The sequence below is a fragment of the Typopeltis vanoorti genome, chromosome 18 (genome assembly GCF_054136105.1).
Source record: "Typopeltis vanoorti isolate ZY-2024b chromosome 18, IOZ_Tvanoo_1.0, whole genome shotgun sequence".
Taxonomy (NCBI): Eukaryota; Metazoa; Arthropoda; class Arachnida; order Uropygi; family Thelyphonidae; genus Typopeltis; species Typopeltis vanoorti.
Window position 1 is genome coordinate 20,879,051 of NC_143566.1, and position 19,390 is coordinate 20,898,440.

A 19,390-nucleotide genomic window follows, 5' to 3' on the forward strand; every position below is an offset into this window, starting at 1 on the left:
AACTGCTGACTTACATTCACTATTTAAATCAAAGACAGATTTAAATAGTGAATCCATATAAAGATGGATTTTGGGATTCGCTGTAGTTGGTGGATACAGTTGTAGAGAAGGTGCCCTCCTTCGATGAGTCTTTGGACCTCCTTGGAGATGTCACCTAATGATAATATCTAGGACTAATCATTACAAACAACCAGAAACTGTGTAATGAAATTTCACATAGAATAAGCAGCATGGAAATTTTTGTAAAAGATTTAAGAGTAATTTACCAAACTGCCTTAAAAGAGAGATCTACAACTAGTGTGTACCTCCAACAATGACTTATGATAGTGAAACTTGGGAGTTCTGGAAAACAACAAACATGGAAAGAGCCATTTGGGGAATAACCTGGTTAGATAAGAAAGCAAACAAAGGTAATGGACATTGCATTAGTAATAAAAGGCAACCAATGGCACACTGGGAAGGTGTGATGAGAATGTCTAACAGCAGATGGACAAAGAAAGCAACAGAATGGACACCAAGAATTTATCAGAAATGAGGTATACCAGCAGATAAGATGAGATAAGATGTTATGGACGTTTATGGTGGAGAGATGCACAAGTCCAGCCAAAATAAGCAAGATCTGTAAATCATTTTGGAAAAATGTGAAGAAAAAGGTCAAAGTTAATTATACAGTCATGATGAAATGATACTCACCATTATCATTTTTTTTTTTTTTTTTTTTCATTTCATTTGTTATCATTCTGAAGTATTTCCACTATACATTATTTTTGATTTATCCATATTTATTTGTAATCATAAGTCCAGATTTATTGCAATTAATTGAGTAATCATGTGTTCTAGTTCTTTTGTTCTAGTTCTGCTAGATTAATGCTCAGTACTTGTCATTACTACAAAAATATTATAAATTCACATGGAGAACATGTACACACTCGAAATGAGTTTTGTTGATACTGATATATTTTATGTGAATCCCTCCATGAAAGACCTAATGTGTTGTGCATTGGCACTTTGGCTAAGAGTTAAATGATTAAACCTTTTAAGAAAACATGTTGTTTTAATGAATATCAGACATAAATCTATTTTGCAAAACTGGAAACACTATAACTAGTAATAGTAAGTGCCTGCTAGAGATCTGTTCAGGACTTGGAGTAGTTGTTATTAACTGTTTTCCAGTAAAGATGTTCATAAATGGAAATGAAAACTCATTTATTGTTGATAGTGATATTTTCATGTTGGTTCAGGACAGAAGAGAATACCAGAAATTTGAAATTTAGAGCAGAATAAAATTGAATATCATATTGAAAACAAGTGTGTAAGAAAGTTTTTTAAAATGAACCAAACACTCTTTGGAGGTGAACAGATTGAAATATACAAATATTATTCAAGAAAAAAGTCAATTGTGCAGTCATGAAAAAAAGAAATCAGCTTGTACTCTAAGAGTGCAAAAAACGTCAGAGTTATTTTAGCCATATCAAAGTAGCTAAAATAACTTGTGGGAAAATTTTCACTTCAGTGAAAATATTAGCAAAGGGCCTAACTGAAACAAGTGACAGAATATTTACTTGTAGGAAATATTCTCAATCAATACAGTCATGGTTACATATGAAATAGGAAAGAGCCATCGAAAACCTCAAATGTAGGAAAACAGCTGGATTAGGTTATTTGACCAGAAATCCTCAAATAAGGAAGCATAAAAGTTTTATTGTGGCTGTGTAAAGATGAGTTGATTTTCCTTCTTTGGTGTATTGTATTATTTCATGTATATCTATTTTGAATGGCGAAACACTAACCAAGTTCATCCTGAAGAGAAATGCTATTACTAATCTCACTGGGTTGTTTAACTAAGTACAAGAAAACCTTATCTTTAATAATTCAGCTGAAGTCATTAATCATTTATTAACAATAATAAACTTATTATATCAGAATAATTAAACCAGTAAGATTATTTACAGTAATTTAGAATTCACTCTGACACTTTCTTTTGGTTTAAACTGTGTAGTGAATAAATATGTACATTAAGCTCATCTGTACTCCTAGACCAAGATGCGTCACAGTAATCCATCAAAGTGCTCTCTAAGCAAAGAGAAATTTCAAAATGGATAATGAGATTTAATTGTGCATGTGGTGTCATGGAAGGGAAAGGAGAGAAATTTTCCATGTCATCAGGAAGAACAGCTGGTGTAAAGCAATTCTAGATATAAAAATTGGAGTAGGAAATAAGCAAGATCTGTAAACATTTTTGGAAAAATATGAAGAAAAAATGGTGAAATGATAATGGTAATTATCTGCTAGATTAATGCTCAGGACTTGGACTTGTCATTACTACAAAAATATGCATAAATTCACATGGCACACTCAAAATGCATTTTGTTGATAGTGATATCTTTATGTGAATCCCTCCATGAAAGAGTAAAGGTGTTGTGCACTGTCATCTTGGATAACAGTTAAATGATTAAACCTTTTAAGAAAACACATCCGAGGTACTTAAGGGTCAGAGCTGTATCACTGAGAGGAGACTTCCACATAGCCTTTAAAGGAATGCGGAGAACCGACCAGGGCTTCTGACCTAATGTCCAATCATCACCTTCTCGTGGTGCACCCTGTTGGGTATCTACCTGGATACTGAACCAACGAGGATCGGCTGGCAATTTCGGATTTAGCCGACCAAATTGTATTCTTATTGGCTTAAACCCATATAGAAAATGACAACATGACAAAATTTCATGCCGGCTTGGGCGTCGCCCGGATAAACAAGGCCCCCTTTGTTTTCACAAGGGCGAACAGCAAAAAAGTCAGCTACTGGAACAAATCTGAAAGCACACCCCAACTCAACATCACCAGAGTTAAAGATCGGAACTATGAACATAAGAAGCCTGAATGGCAAAGAAATGGAGCTAGCTGAGGACTGAAACAAAAAAGACAAAAACTGGTGAGATCTTTCTGAACAATAAATACAAAATGTTATATTCAAGAAATGACAATCAAGGAAAAGGAGTGGCCATATTATTCAACATAATTTACGAGGCTAATCTTCTTGAATGGCAGGCAGTCTCAAGTAGAGTGATGTGGGCAAATATCAGAATGGGGAACTGGAAAACGAGACTTGTGCCTATGGTCCCACAGAAGGTTCTACTAAGGTAGAAGTGGAGGAATTTTTTGATGCTTTAGAAAAAGCAACTGACACAATGAAAAAGGAAAAGTTGGTCCTTGTTGGGGATCCGAATAGCAGAGTAGGAAATGATTGTCAGACATACAAAAACGTTTTGGGAAAATTTGGAGAAAAGAACAAAGCTAATAATAATGGCAAATACCTGTCGGATTTCTGCTCGGGTCATGGACTGGTTATTACTAATACAATGTTCCAACATAAAAATGTGCACAAATTCACATGGAGAGAAGAGGCAAGGAATAAGAAAAGTCTCATTGACTATGTTATTGTTGATGGTGATGTTTTCTCCCTGGTGCAGGACCAGAGTGTACAGGGGATTTGAAATTGGAAGCGATTACTATTTAGTCTTGAGCAGGATAAAATTGAATTTCATATTGAAAAGAATAACATGCAAGAAAGTTTTAAAGCGAATAAAAGTTGAGCAGCTCTCAGATGTGAACTGTAGACTAAAATATACAAAGATTATTGAAGAAAAAATGAAAGAGTTTGAGAACAGAAACCAAACCTTGGAGATTCAGTGGCAAGCTTTGAAGAAAACCCTGATTGATTCAGCTGGAGAGGCATGTTGTGAGGTTGTCTGCAAGGATAGAAAAATCAGAACTCTATGGTGGACACAGGAAGTTAAAGAGGCAGTGAATGAAAAAGAAGAAAGCATATCAAAAGTTCCTGGCAAATAAGTCAGCTTTTTAAGAATACAGAGACAAATGTCATGGGAGGACTTTGTCAAGAACATAGAAAATAAATATCAAGAAGGTAGTAAGATATTCTGGAGTTTGTTGAAGAAGCTTAGAAATGGAGGAAAGAGTGCTGTAAAAGGAGTTAGAGGTGCTAAAGGTGACATGAAAACAGGAGAAAAAGATATCCTTGAAATATGGAGTAATTACTTCGAAAAATTGCTAAATGAAACAAGCAGTGATAGCACAGTGGTGAAAAACACTCAACAGGCATACAGTCAGGAATACATATCCATACTTGAAGTAGAAAAAGCCATCAAAAGCTTGAAATGTGGAAAGGCAGCAGGAGTAGATGATATTCGACCAGAAATACTGAAGTATGGTGGTATAAAAGTCTTACAGTGGCTGCACTGCATAGTTCAGAAAGCCTGGACAGAGGGACGAATTCCCGATGATTGTAGTAGAGCTCTAATAGTACCCATATATAAAAAGGGAAATAAAACTGAATATGAGAATTACAGAGTTAATTCCCTACTGAGTGTTCCTGGCAAGATCTATGCAAGTATACATGAGAAACGTTTTGAGAAGAATTGTGCAAGAAAAGCTTGGTGAAGAACAAGCTGGATGCAAGCCAAATAGAGGCTGTCAGGATCAGATCTTCACTTTACAACAAATAGTTGAGAAAGCATCGGAATATAATAAAGATCTGTATTCAAGTTTTGTCGATCTGGAAAAGCTATATGACAAGGTGCCATGAGAGAAGCTATTCAATATGCTACAGTTATGTGGTGTCAATGGGGCATTATATCAAGCAATACTTAGTCTTTATTTGAGTTGTAAGTCAGCAGTTAGAATTTGAAGGAAGTACAGGAAGATGGTTTAATGTTAAATCTGGTGTGAGACAAGGATGTACATTATCCCCTCTGTTATTCATTATCTATATGGATCACATTATGAAGGAAAGTGGTATTAAACATGATATCAGAATTGGAAATGTTAATGTCAGCTCTTTGCTTTATGTGGATGATGTTATACTTCTAAATAAATCTGCTACAAGTTTGCAAGATTCCCTGACTAAATTGAATAACTGTTGTAATAGATATGCTATGAAGGTCAGCATTAAAAAGACAATGAAAATAGGTAGAATTGTTGAAAATGTTCAACTGTGTGTTGAACGGGGAACCTGTGGAACAAGTAAACATTTCAGCTACTTAGGCAAGATTTTCACTGAAGATGGTGAATTAAATATGGAAATAGACAACAGAATCAACAAAGCTGGTATGGTCGGAACACTAAATTAGCTGTATACAAGACAGTATTCAAACCATTTTTAACTTATGGAACTGAGAGCTGGGTAAGAAGTAAAGCACTTGACCAAAGACTAGAGACCACAGATATGAGAGTCCTGAGAAAGATTAGAAGTGTGAACAGATGGCATCAATGGCAATATCGCATTAAAAACGAGGATATTAGGAAAGAACTTTACATTGCTGACATCCAGGAATGCGTTAGCAGAGCTAATCTCAGGTGGTATGGTCACTCACTTAAACAGAATGAGCGAGGAAAGATTAGCAAAACAAGTGTTCTATGCAAGGTTCACAGGAAAACAACCCAGAGGAAGACCAAGATATAGATGGATTGATACGGTACAATGTGCCTTAGACGATAGAAATATAACATTTGATAATGATAATATTGGAGTCTAGACAAGTAACAGACTGATTTGGAGGAAAATTGTAGCTAGGAAGTTAGTAATGATGTAAATTTTTCATGTAGTACTATCATATCCTGTACACCTTGAGGGTACATGTCAGGAATTTGATGAGGAAACACATCCTTTTAATGAATATCAGACATAGAAATATTTTTTAGAAAACTGAAAACAGCATAACTAATAATGGTAAGTACCTGCTAGAGATCTGTTCAGGACATGGAGTAGTCATTATTAACCATCTTCCAACATAAAGATTTTCATAAATGGAAATGAAATAAACTCGTTTATTGTTGATAGTGATATCTTCATGTTGGTTCAGGACAGAAGAGTATACTGGAGAGTTGAAATAGGAAGTTTAGAGTAGAATGAAATTGAATATCATATTGAAAACAAATGTGTAAGAAAGTTTTTTGAAATGAATCAAACACTGTTCAGAGGTGAACAGATTGAAATATACAAATATTATTCAGGGGAAAATGTCATTGATGCAGTTATGAAAAAAAATTCAAGTCAGTGTGTACTCTAAGATTGGAAAAAAGTTAGGAAAGCACTAAAATAACTTATGGGGGGAAAAATTCCGTAAAAATATAGAAATTATTAGCAAGGGGCCTTAATGAAGCGAGTGAAAGAATATTCACTGGAGGAAATATTCTCAATCAATGTAGTCTGGATTAGATTATTTGACCAGAAATTCTCAAATAAGGAAGTATAAAAGTTTTACTGTGGCTGTGTAAAGATGATGATTTTTCTTCTTTGGTGTATTGTATTATTTTGTGTATATCTGTTTTGAATGGCAAAACACTAACCAAGTTCGTCCTGAAGGGAAATGCTTTTACTAATCTCACTAGGTTGTTTAACTTAGTACAAGAAAACCTTATCTTTAATAATTCAGCTGAAGTCATTAATCATTTATTAACAATAAAAAATAATAAACATATATCAGAATAATTTAACCAATAAGATTAAGTAATTAAAAATTTACTCTGGCACTTTCTTTTGGTTTAAACTGTGTAGTGAATAAATATGTACATTTAAACTCATTTGTATTCCTAGACGAAGATGCATCACAGTAATCCATAAAAGGGCTCTCCAAACAAAACAGAGTTCTTTGAGTGGAGCAAAGCAACTAAGTTATGTTTCCTTGGATTAAAATGTGTTTAAGTCATCTCTTTTAATGAGAGAGAATTTAACAGAGTAAACAATAGTCCTACCTTTCAGTGGTAGAACATTCATCAAACAAACATGACTTCATGCAGTGTAAAAAAAAAACTTGTAATGAAAGCACATATGTTAAAGTCAGTTCTCTTCCATTCATGAAATGATGAATTATAAACATTTACTTTATTGGTTTCCTAAATTGAAGAACCTGTAAGAAGCAGTTCAAAAATGTCAGTGTATCCCAGTTGCCATTAACAGAACATGCTTCTAGATGTAGTAAAAACTAAGATGGCATAACAACACTTGCCATTCAGCAAAGAAGTATTGAACTCATTTTCTGCGGTTATTGCATAAATGTAGTCCACTATCTCAACCTCAGTTGTTGTAGAGGTTGTGTCTGTTGCACGTTAGTTCTTCATTCCTGTGCTTGCCAGTTATGCACTCAACATGTGCTTGGCCTATAGGTAAATAATTTCTTAAAATATTCTCACTTTTCTTCAGTAATTTTGCATTATTCTTCCAAAAATGCTTAAGGTACTAAGAGATCAGTTTTTTTTGCTCTGTTGCATTGTCAACTGCTAACACTTGGGACATGCTTAAAGTAATTTACATGAATTGTTTGCCATTTTTATGTTACCAGCATTTTACACTAGATATCTATAAATATTTTATTATGTATATATTAAAGCAACGTTTATTTTACTTGAAAAATTAAATACAGTGCTAGTCACAAGTTGGTTTCTTGATGATTGGGATTGAGTGCTCACAGTATCAATCTACAGAAATGGAAACAAACCAGTGTCAGAATTAGAGGAATTTCCCTACTTAATATCACCATCTGTTGTGTAAACTGGAGAATATGGGATTGAAACATAATCTATTGGCTTAGATCAGGGGATGATTGACAGACAGATATCAAAAAGTGGTATGCAGTGGGTGTAAATCTGCCAGATTTAAGGTAACCAGTGGTGTACCTCAGGGTTCAGTCCTTAGGCCATTATTGTTCAATCTATACATTAATGACATCAAGCAGGGTCTATCAGCAGATTTGCAATTGTTTGCTGATGATGCAAAGATAGGCAGAGCAATCAGGGATGCTACTGATATTCAGCAATTACAAAATGATTTGAATAGACTGGAAATCTGGGCAAACGAAAATGGCTGTCAGTTTAATGTTAGTAAGTGTAAAGTTATGCATTTTGGCGTGATTAGAGTTCCAGCGGTATATTATATTAGCTGGGTTACGTTACTTGTTCTATAAGATCTTCATTCAGAATGCAGCTGAAGTTTTCTATGCTCTGGTCTTTTTATTGTTGATTTTCATGCCAAATTTGTTACAGCTGTTATTCAATTTTGTTAGTTAATCCTGATGACTTGCACTAGATGTGCTTAGAAGTATAAGATCATCTACATAAAGCAAACAGCTAAGTTTGACCTCCAGTTCTAATATTAGACTATGATGCCACCTTTCTTTCATAGTGTGATCCATATAGATGATAAATAAGAGTGGAGATAATGTGCATTCTTATCTTACCCCTGATTTTACATCAAACCATCTTCCTTTATTTTCTTCAATTTGAACTGCTGACTGACAATTTAAATATTGACTAATGTATTGCTCTGTATAATATTCCATTCAACCCATATAATTATAGTGTTTTCAAAAGCTTTTCTCTGGACACCTTGTCACATGCCTTTTCTAGATATACAAAACTTAGTACAGATCATTCCCATATTCCCACAATTTCTCAACTATTTGGCCTGAACCCATCTTGTTCTTCTCAAAGTTTCTCTTCTGCAATCTTTCTCAACTTCTTTTCAAGTTTGCTTGCATAAATCTTACCTGGAACACATAGTAGAGAAATTCCTCGGTAATTCTCACATTTATTTTATTTGTTTTTTTATGTGTGGGTACTGTTAGTGCTCTACTCCAATCATTGGCAATTAGATCTTCTGACCAAACCCTCTGAATTATGCAGCGAAGCCCCTGCAAAACTTTTATACTTCTATACTTAAGCATTTCTAGTCAAATAACTTCATTTTATAGGCTTAATGGATTTTTTACAACACTCAGAAAGGATTAAAACAGAATTTAATACTTCCTATATTTCGTCTCAGTCGCTGAGACATCTTCGGGGATTACAAAAAAACTAATGTAACATAAACACAAATAATACTAAGCCCAACCACGTGGGTGACACTAAAGTCCTAACTAGGTGGAGCACCCTCTAAGGGCAGTTGTAGGTGGCCTGGAATATAGGGTGGAACCTCTAAATGTTTCCCAAATCTTAGGAAGCTTAATGCAACTGTATTTATTGAGATTTGTTTGATTTCTGAGAGCTGCTGCTGATTCTAAGAATAGTCTCTTTTTTGAATTTCCTGTGGTGGAGCATGGTGGGTTTTTTTTTTTTTTTTTTTTCATGAGATCCTATGGGTTGTATCCAAGACATGGTCAGCAAGGCCTGATTGACCATAGTCGTGGTTACAGATGTATGATGATAAATTACTTTTTGGAGGCAAAGACTGGGTGAGGATGTTGGCGATGTTCTCTCAGTGCTTGGAGTTTATAAAGTATCCTGTTTCTGTAAGCTGTCATACTTTAGACAGACAGGCAGATCAGCAACCATCCGCTTGGAGGAACACAAGTCACACATCTGCAACCACAACTATGGTCAGTCAGGCCTTGCTGACTGTCTTGGATACAAACCATAGGATCTCTTGGAAAAAAACCACCATGCTCCACCACAGCAAATTCAAAAAAGAGAGATGTTTTTAGAATCAGCAGCAGCTCTCAGAAATCAACAAAATCTTAATAAATACAGTTGCATTAAGCTTCCTAAGATTTGGGAAACACTTAAAACCAGGGGGCGCTCCACCTAGTTAGGACTTTAGTGTCGCCCACATGGTTGGGCCTAGTACTGTTTGTTATTTGTGTTTATGTTACATTAGTTTTTTGTAATCCCTGAAGATGTCTCAGTGACTGCGATGAAATATAAGAAGTATTAAATTCTGTTTTAATCCTTTCTGAGTGTTGTAAAAAAAATCCATTAAGCCTCCAACATGATGTCCTCACAGCACTTAAGCCTCTACACACGTAGTCAAATAACTATTCCAGCTGCCTTTCCACATTTAAAGTTTTTGATGGTTTTTTATATCTCAAGTATTGATATGTACTTCTCTTTGTATTTGTCTTGAAAATTTTCTAGTATGGTAGGTTCCGTCACTGCTTGGTTCGTTTAATAGTCTTTCAAAGTAATTACTCCAGACATCTTTATCTTCTTCAGTTTTCATGTCACTGTTATTTTTGATTCCTTTTATGGTTTCTATTCCTAAGCTTCCTCAGTAGTTTTGCCACTGAGGAAGTGGCAAAAGAACATTTTGCCACCTTCCTGATACTTATTTTCTATATTCTTACTAACATCTTCCCGTGACTTTTTTTGGCATCTGCTGTCTTATTTGCTAAGAGCTTTTGGTATGCTTTCTTCTTTTCTAGGACTGAGTCTTCTTCATAGTTTACCACTGAGACTCCGTTTGGATATTCCCTACTGAATACTCTAAGTAATCCAGATGTTCTCTTAAAGACAAAAAACAATCACATAACAAAGGTCTGGAGAGCATATGACACTGTGCTAAGAGAAAAGCTGTTCCTAATGTTAGGATTATATGGTGTAAATGAGGCATTATGTAACTATGAGGGCTTTTCGATAAGTCTGTGCAAAGTCTAAGAGATGGCATCACCAGTACATATCTAAAGTACCGGTACGTACTAATATGTACTAAAAGGTTACTTTTAGTTGCTTACAACTCTTGGAGGATCAGACACTAAGTTTAAGTCAGATAGATCTATTACTTTGTATTTGCCATTCATTTGAATCGATCAAGTACTGCGATTTGTGAAAAATGGATGAGAAAGAATTTTGTGTAGTGATTAAACATTACTTTTTAAAACGGCTCAGGAAACCAAAGCTAAGCTTGATAAACGTTATGCTGAGTTTGCACCTTTGATTAGAATGGTTTATAAGTGGTTTAGTAACTTGAAGTGCCCTGTTGAGGTCTCTACAGAAATTATTGGAAAAATCTGTGATATGGTGATGGATGATAGAAGAGTGAAGGTGCATGAATTTGCTAAGGCTGAGGGCATCTCAAATGATTGCATACATAATATTTTACTTGAACATTTACATGTGAAAAAACTATCCACAATATGTGAACTGTTGCAAGGGCAGCTTGAAGCTGTTTCAATGGAATCCAGAGGAATTTTTTGCATTTTGTAACAGTGGAGGAAACATAGGTTCATCACTATCAGCCTGAGACGAAGGAACAGTCAAAACAATGGGTTGCAGGCAGGGAATTTGCACCAAAGAATGCAAACTGTTCCTTCAGCAGGAAAGGTTATGGCCACTGTCTTCTGGAATGCTCGTGAAATAATCTTCATAGACTTCTTGGAAAAGAACAAAACAATTACTGGAGTGTATTATGCATCTTTGCTGGATTGTTTAAATAATGAAATAAAGGAAAAACTACCACACTTGGCGATTCTTTTTCACCATGACAATGCACCTGCTCACTCTTCTGCAATTGTAACTGCAAATTGTTTGATTTATGCTACGGAGTCTTTTCACATCCCCTTTACTCTCCAGATTTGGCTCCCTTGGACTACTATCTGTTTCCAAACATGAAAAAATGGCTGGCAGGAAAGAGATTTTCATCAAACGATGAGGTGATTGTCGAAACAACTGCCTATTTTGAAGAGTTGGACAATTATACTATATGGACGGGATCAAAAACTCGAGCATCATTAGACTAAGTGTATAGCCCTCAAAGGAGACTGTTGAAAAATAAAAAATGTTGGTCTCTCAAAAAAAAATGTTTTCTTCATTTTTGCACGGACTTATCAAACACACCTCGTATGGTGTTGGTATCTACTTGGATACTGAACGAATGAGGATAGACTGGCAGTTTGAGATTTAGCCAACCAAATTGTATTTTTATTGGCTTAAACCATATTGAAAAATGATGCTACAACATGACTGAATTTCATACTAGCTGGAGTTCTGTCCAGTTAAACAAGGCTCCCATTGTTTTCATCAGGGAACAAAGGTGAACAGCTGCCAAAACAAATCCTAATTGAACATCAACAGAGATCAAGATTGGTATTATCGACATAAGAAATGGAACTAGAAGAAGAATTATATAAGTTCTATAACTAACATAATAGGTACTTACTATTATAATAACGGAATTAACTCAATTAAAATATTCTTTATTCGTCGAATTTTCGTCCGAGTATCACAGTCATCATCAGTAAAAGTACAAAGGCTAATTAAACAATAACTGCTATATTCACAAATCGCCACCTAAGTAGCTAAGGTTAAATTTTCTAAATTTATTTAAAAAAAGAAAAAAAAAATGATGTGTGTGTGTGTATACAATTACAAGTTAGGGAACATTTGCTGATTTATAGAGTACTATTTCCCACAAGGGGGGGGGTGAGAACATAATAGGTGTTACAATAGGTGAAACAAAGACAAAAATAAGATCATTCTAAGAAACAAAAGATGTTATATTCGGGTAGCGGCAATCAAGAAAAAGTAGTACCTATAGTATTAAACACCAAATATAAGGATAATCTTGAATGGTAGGCTGTATCAAGTAGTGATGTGGGCATATATCAGATTGGGGAACTGGACAATGAGACTTATTTGTGCTTATGGTGCCACAGTAGGTTCTACTAAGGAAGTGGAGGAATTTTTTGAGGCATTAGAGAAAGCAACTGACACAATGAAAATAGAAAGGTTGGTCTTTGTTAGCGATCTAAGCAGCAGAGTAGGAAACTTTGATAAAAAGAACAAAGCCAATAATAATGGTATCTGCTGGATTTTTGCTCCAGACATTGGATTAGTTATTATTAACACCATGTTCCAATATGTACATAAATTCACATGGAGAATAGATGCAAGGAATAAAGAAAGTCTCATTGGCTGTTATTGTTGACAGCGGATGTTTTCCTGCTGGTTCAGGACACAAGTTTATATTGAGGATTTGAAATTGGAAGTGATCACCATTTAGTATTGAGCTGGACAAAATGGAATTTCGTGTTGAAAAGAAGGGAGTGTGAGACAGTTGTTTGAAATGAATCAAAATTGAACAGCTATCAAAGATGCACTATTGACTGAAATACACAAACATTCAAGAAAAAAATTAGAGTGAAAATAAGAATGAAACCCTGGAGAGTCTGTGGCAAACCCTGAAAAAACATTGATTCAGGTAGCAAGACATCTGGTGAGATTGTATGCAAGGATAGAAAAATCAGAATGCCATGGTGGCTCAGAGAAGAAGAAAGCATATCAAAAGTTTCTGAGCAGTAGTCAGCTTGTGTTCTTAGAGAATACAGAGAAAATGTGAGAAAGCAAAGCATTGTGGCGCTATAAAACTAGCTAAAACAAATCTGTGGGAAGACTTTGGTAAGAACGTAGAAAATAGATATCATGAAGGTTGTGAAATATTCTGGAGGCTATTCAGAAATGGGGGAAAGAATATTGCTAAATGAATCAGATCATAAAGGTGACATGAAAACTGAAAATAGATGTCTGGAGTGTTTACTTTGAAAGATTGCTAAATTGAAACAAGCATTGTCAGCATGGTAGTAGAAAACACTCAACAGGAATGCAATCAGGAATATATTATTAAGTGCTACTCCATGGAGTACTTACTCATTGAAGGAAATCCTAAACATGTCAAGTACTATTCAACATTTGTGCAGTATCTATCATACTTTGCTTTGAACTCATTCGGTCATGATATCCACAACAGACTCTGGCAATCCATTCCACTCATTTGCCACTTTCTAAGCAAAAAATCTAAAACCTCATCTAATACCTTTTTTTTTTTGGTAACTACACTCTTGCTCGGGTTCCAAGGAGGGCCCCTAGTTTTCCCACTTCGACCTGTTCTGAAAATTTTTGTGTGTTAATCTTATAACCCTTCAGTAATTTGTGTCTCAACAGTAATGCAATCAGGAATTTATTATTATTAAGTGCCGCTCCATGGAGTACTTACTCATCGAAGGAAGTCCTAAACATCATGCCAAGCACTATGCAACATTTGTGCAGTATCTATCATATCACCTCTCTTCTGTCTATCAACCAGTTTCTGTAACCCACAAATCTTCAACTTGTTCATGTAAGGTTCGTTCCATAGACCTATCATCTTTGTGACTTGCCTCTGAATCCTCATCACCAAGAAACCAGGTGACCAGATCTGTGCTCAGTAGTCAAGATGGGATCTTATCAAGGCTTAATAAAGAGGAATAATAGCCTGCTTGTCTCTGCTCATTAAAGTATTCTTCAGTAATCAAGTAATCCAATGTGCTGCTTTAGCCACTTTTGTTGTGTTCAGTAAACTTTAACTCCCTGTCTGATAACACACCCAAATCTCTGTCTTCATCTATTTTCTGGAGTTACAGTTCCCTTGTGTTGAGGTTTAAGTGCTGTGAAAAATTCATGTTGGAGGTTTAATGAAATGTTATCAGCACTGAGAAACGATTTAAACTAATTTTAATACTTCCAATATTTCGTCTCTGTCACAGAGACATCTTCAGGGATTACAAAAAAAAACTTTTTGCAACAACACACACAAATATAATACAATAGTGAGTGAAACTAAAGTCCTGTCTAGGTTATGCACCCATAGAGGGCGCATCACCTAGATAGTGACTTTAGTTTCACTCGCATCCTAGGTAGGTGGCCTAGGATGCAAAGAGGGATCTCTGATCATTAATGTTTCCCAAATTTTGGCAAGTTTAATGCAACTGTATTTGTTTAAATTCGGTTCATTCCCGAGTACAGATGCAAAGAATAGTCATTCTTTTTTGAATTTACTATGGTGGATCATGGTGGTTTTTTCCCAGGAGATCCTGTGGGTTGTATCCAAAACATGGTCTGCAAGGCCAGATTGACCATAATCGTGATTGCAGATGTATGACTTGTGTTCTTCTAACCGGATGGTTGCTGATCTGCCTGTCTGTCTGTCCAAAGTAAGCCAGTTTACAGGCACAAGGTACTCTATATACTCCAGGTACTGAGAGGAGGGAGCTGGTCTTTGGTGGAACAGATAAGGGTAGCAAGTTTACGGTGGGGCTTAAAAGCTGTAAGGAGGTTGTACTTTTTTAATGATCTGGCTAGTTTTTCTGATGTACCACGGATGTAAGGTATGGTGTTGGTATTTCTGAAGAGATGGTTGGGGAATGGGGAAGGACTTGATTATTTTTTTTAATTCTGTAGCCATTGGAAAGGAAGGTGTTGTGTATGAGTACAGCTGAAAGGGCAGTCTCACTGGAACAAAAGATTGTAGGCTCTATTGGTAAGAATTTCAATAATGCCATATTGCTGAGAGGGGTAGTGGTGGTGGGAGAGTTTGTGAATGTATCCGCCTGTATGAGTAGATTTTCTATATACAGAGAAAGAAAGGCATAGTAACACGCCTTCCTACCATTAGGAAGGCATGTTACTAAGGTGTCTAGGAAGGGTAAACTATTGTTATTTTCCTTTTCCATTGTGAACTGGCTTCTTAGATGTAGACTATTGAGGTGACTGAGGAAGGAATCTAATGTGTCTGGGCCATGAGGCCAAATAGATGTTGAAAGTTTATTTTTCACTTGGTTAGACTATAATAAATTTAGTTTAATCCTTTATCCAAGTGTGAGCAAACGCAAACAAGCTTTGCACTTGAAAGTATCTTCAGGACTTGGGTAAGGTAGTACAACACCAGGCAACTCATTGCAAAGGTGGAGAAAGATACCAACACTCCTATCTCAGTATCTCCTATAATGCAAAACACATCTCCTTGTGGATATGTCTAATGTTATGCATTAAGGGAAGGGCCACTACCCAGACTAGTTTCGACCTTTATTGAGGTCTCTTCAGTGGGAGCCAGGCCCAAGTGGAGATACCAGACAGAAGCATTAGCAAGGTCATCTCCACCTATAGGAGTTGCCAAACGGTGTGCCACCTTTTTATTAAATTACTCTGGATTTAGAGAAAGATGTTGAAAGTTTATTTTTCACTTGGTTAGACTAAATTAATGCCAAACGGTGTGCCACACCTAATATAGGTAGGAGAATCAATATAATCCACTATAGGGCGGAGAGGAATATCTGTCTTATGTAGTGGATTGTATTGTTTCTCCTACCTATCGCATAGCCAAATATCTATCTAAATTATTGAAGTCACACGTTGGCAACTTGTACTCTTTTGAAAAACTCTTCTGATTTCTTAAATAAATTAAAAAAACTTCTCTTTACAACCTACGGATCTTATGGTTGCCTTCGATATAGAATCTTTATATACAAATGTACCTCTCAAAGAGACTTTGGAATTACTAGCTGACATCTTCCCACAAGATATTATAAAACTATTTGATTTCGTAATGCACTCTGGATATTTCTTATGTCAAAATAAATTTTACAACCAAGTAGAAGGAACAGCCATGGGAAGTCCACTTTCTCCTGCTCTTGCAAATTTTATTTAGAACATTAGAAAAAGTCCTGTTCTCATCTATATTCCCTCAACTATCCTTTTGGGTTAGATATATAAACGACATCTTTGCTATATGGCCTCACGAAAGAGACCGCTTACCTTCCTTTTTAAGCAGTATCAATTCCTTACATCCTCGTATAAAGTTTACCATGGAAATTGAAAAAGACAAGTTATCCTTTTTAGACGTCCTTCTCATCCGTTCACCTTCTGGTATTCGTCCAACAATTTACAGAAAACCAACTTTCACAGGTCTTTTTTTTTTTTTTTTTTACTCTTCTGATACTTAGCGATATGACATCACCCAGCGTGTTCAATTGTTTGTATTCCACTTTGTTTTTTAAAACTATTCCTATGTAACCACTGAAGATGGTTTGTAATATTCAGACCGAAATATTTGGCAAATTAAACATTATTCTTGTGTTAACGTGTATATATTTCTAACAGTAGAACCTATTCCTATGAATAGGTTGTTAGGACATTGTGTTTAGTTTGCTACTGTATTTAGCTCTGCAATAAATAAAACTTGTCTGAAGCAATACTGTCTATGCAGGAGATGGTGTTTTTCATTCTAGTCTTGAGAAAGTATAGACATGAACAAAAGTCCATTGTCCTGTGAATAAAGATGAATTGTGTTTTTACAAGAAGACTGAGTGTGATCTGCTAAAAATATTAACATATCTTAGATTAATTGCTGTGTAAAGTGTACATTCATATCACTCCTGAATAAAAGAAAATTCATGTTACACTGAGGTGAATCATCTGATCAACATTATTAGTTCAGTGGACATGCCCCCCCTTTCTCTCTCTCTCATCATTTACTAAGCACCTAATGTAATCATGTTTTCCAAACAAATCTCTTTTTATAAGTTTTTTTTTTTTATTATGCCCATCATAAATGCAAACATGTCTAGAGATTACAGGATAATATATTTTTGTCCCAAACTGTAAATTATTAGTTCATTTCCCTCAAATTAAAGTTTCTATTCCTCTCCCGTGTGCCAGTCATTCTCAGATGGTTTATATCTCATTAATGTTCTTTCGCATATTTACACCTTTTAGCAATTTAAATATCCCAATGAAATGCATGATTGCCCTGTTATTGGTTTCTGATGTATTTGGTATTTTTGTATGTATTCTCTATACTTAATTCAATATTTATTATTTATTTTCAGGAAAACATGGCAAGAGATCCAAACTGTCATAGCTATTCCTCATCTTCAGTTATGACTCTTACAACAGATGGAAGTGGCCGTCCTCAAGTTTATCAGGCATCTTCATCTACACGCACTGCTCCTGGAGGGGTAATGAGAATTCTTATTGCTAATAATATATATGTAACTGCTTGATAATTCTTTTCATTAAATATTATTGCTATGGTTCATCTCTTCAAGAACTGCAGTTTCTTCTACCCAACCGGCTAACAAATAATACTGTTGTGTCTTGGCAGAGAGGCTAAGCACAGTGAATATTAAGGCAAGGCACTATTGTGCTTTGTGAGACATCAAGATGGACTGCAGTCATACTCATTAATGGTATGCAGACCAATGTTTAAGTCATTGGTTGTAGATCTTGAGGCATCGAATATTTTGAGTACTGCAAATTTGGTCAAATGAGATTGGAATATTTAGTTTTCTTTGCACCTTTTGTTCAGATTTGATGGTACATTCCTGTCTGTTTAGTTGAATATTTCTATTAACTAAACCACCGTGTTAGACTAAGTATATACCACGTTTTTGACTTCCAGAGTGGTTGAACTATTAACCAGTATGTCTGGACCATGTGGCCAAATAGCAAACATATCATCAACATAGTGTAGCCAAACCACTGATTTGAGAATGGCTGTATTCATAGCTAGCTTTCCCAAGTGTTCTATGTGGAAATTGGCTAAAGGGCAGGAAGCCCATTTCTGTCCCGTCTAGTTGTTTTCTTTCTTTTTCATGCAGAATAACTTTCATATACTGTAAATTTAAATAGTTCAAATATATCTGGGGGGAAGTGTGACATACAAATTAAGAATTTCAATTAAAGGTACATTTGGTAAACAGTAAAGTAATATCAAAATTAATCATTACGTCTTAACTTTTTAAGATATTGTTTTCTAATTTACTTTTTAGGAGCAAAATTTTTAACAAAGGAGGGAGAATTATTTGTGAGGGTGGCTAATTTAGCTAAATGTTTGGCAATTTTGCATTTATCGTAAGATAAGTAATAACTTATCTTACGATCAATGTCGATCATATTATTATCCTTTCACTTGGGTAAATTCCTTTACAAGGTGACAGGAAACTATAAATAAATATGAGTTCGAAGTAAGATTCATTAAAATCGGAACAAGTTTCCAAATCTTTGTTTCGTCGTACGATCCCAGGATAGATAACATCTCGCAATCTTCCTACACTCTCTCCATTTTCCTTCTGGTTCCCTCTTCCTCTATCTCATAAAGCCTCTCTCTTTTTTCTCGTTCAAACTTGTTTTTCTCTGCTCTTTTTCAGTTTACAATGAAATTCCCACGTGATCGTTGTACAGTTCCCAACGCTAAGGAACGTGCTATCTCAAAATGACTTAGTTTACTGACAGCAGCCAATCAAATCACATTAGCAGAGTCCCTTAGAAATACTTTCACTTTCAGTAACAACAAATAAAATGCGTATATTACAGTTCGCATAGGATACATTTACAAGTTAATATAAAGAATTTATATAAGATAACTAAAAAAAAATTACAATTATTATTTCAATGAACAAAAAACAGTAAGTGTTTAAATTACAATTTACTTAGGAGCAAACTTAGCTCAGGAAATGCAATTCGTGTTAAATCATGAATGAAGTATTAATAATCATAAAATTCTTCATTCACAATTTAGCAATATCCATGATAGGGTGTAAGGGTATATCTTATTTGTGAATTTTAGGTGCTCCTTATATTCTGGGTGTTTTTAATATGAAAAGGCTTGAGTGTGTTAACTGTTTCTTTTGGCCAGAAAGTGAAGTTTTTTTGTTTGTTTGTTTGTTTTTTCCCAATCATTTGCAAACTTTATTCTTTTGAGTTAGTAGGATCACGATCTGTGATTCAGTATGTAGTCTGATCTGGTAAAAATATATGCATTTTGCTTTGATATATTAGGGAAACCCTACTATCA

At 35.2% G+C, this 19,390-nt stretch overlaps 1 protein-coding gene across 1 annotated transcript in view; it reads left to right on the forward strand.

The window, feature by feature from the left end:
* Positions 1-19,390, forward strand: part of LOC150096527 (myeloid leukemia factor 2-like) — a 73,674-nt gene that overhangs the window by 14,347 nt on the left and 39,937 nt on the right. Inside the window, exon 3 of the mRNA XM_090407933.1 lies at positions 17,424-17,552. Within this exon, the coding sequence (XP_090264059.1) occupies positions 17,424-17,552 (129 nt within the window). The remainder of the gene's footprint in view (positions 1-17,423; positions 17,553-19,390) is intronic.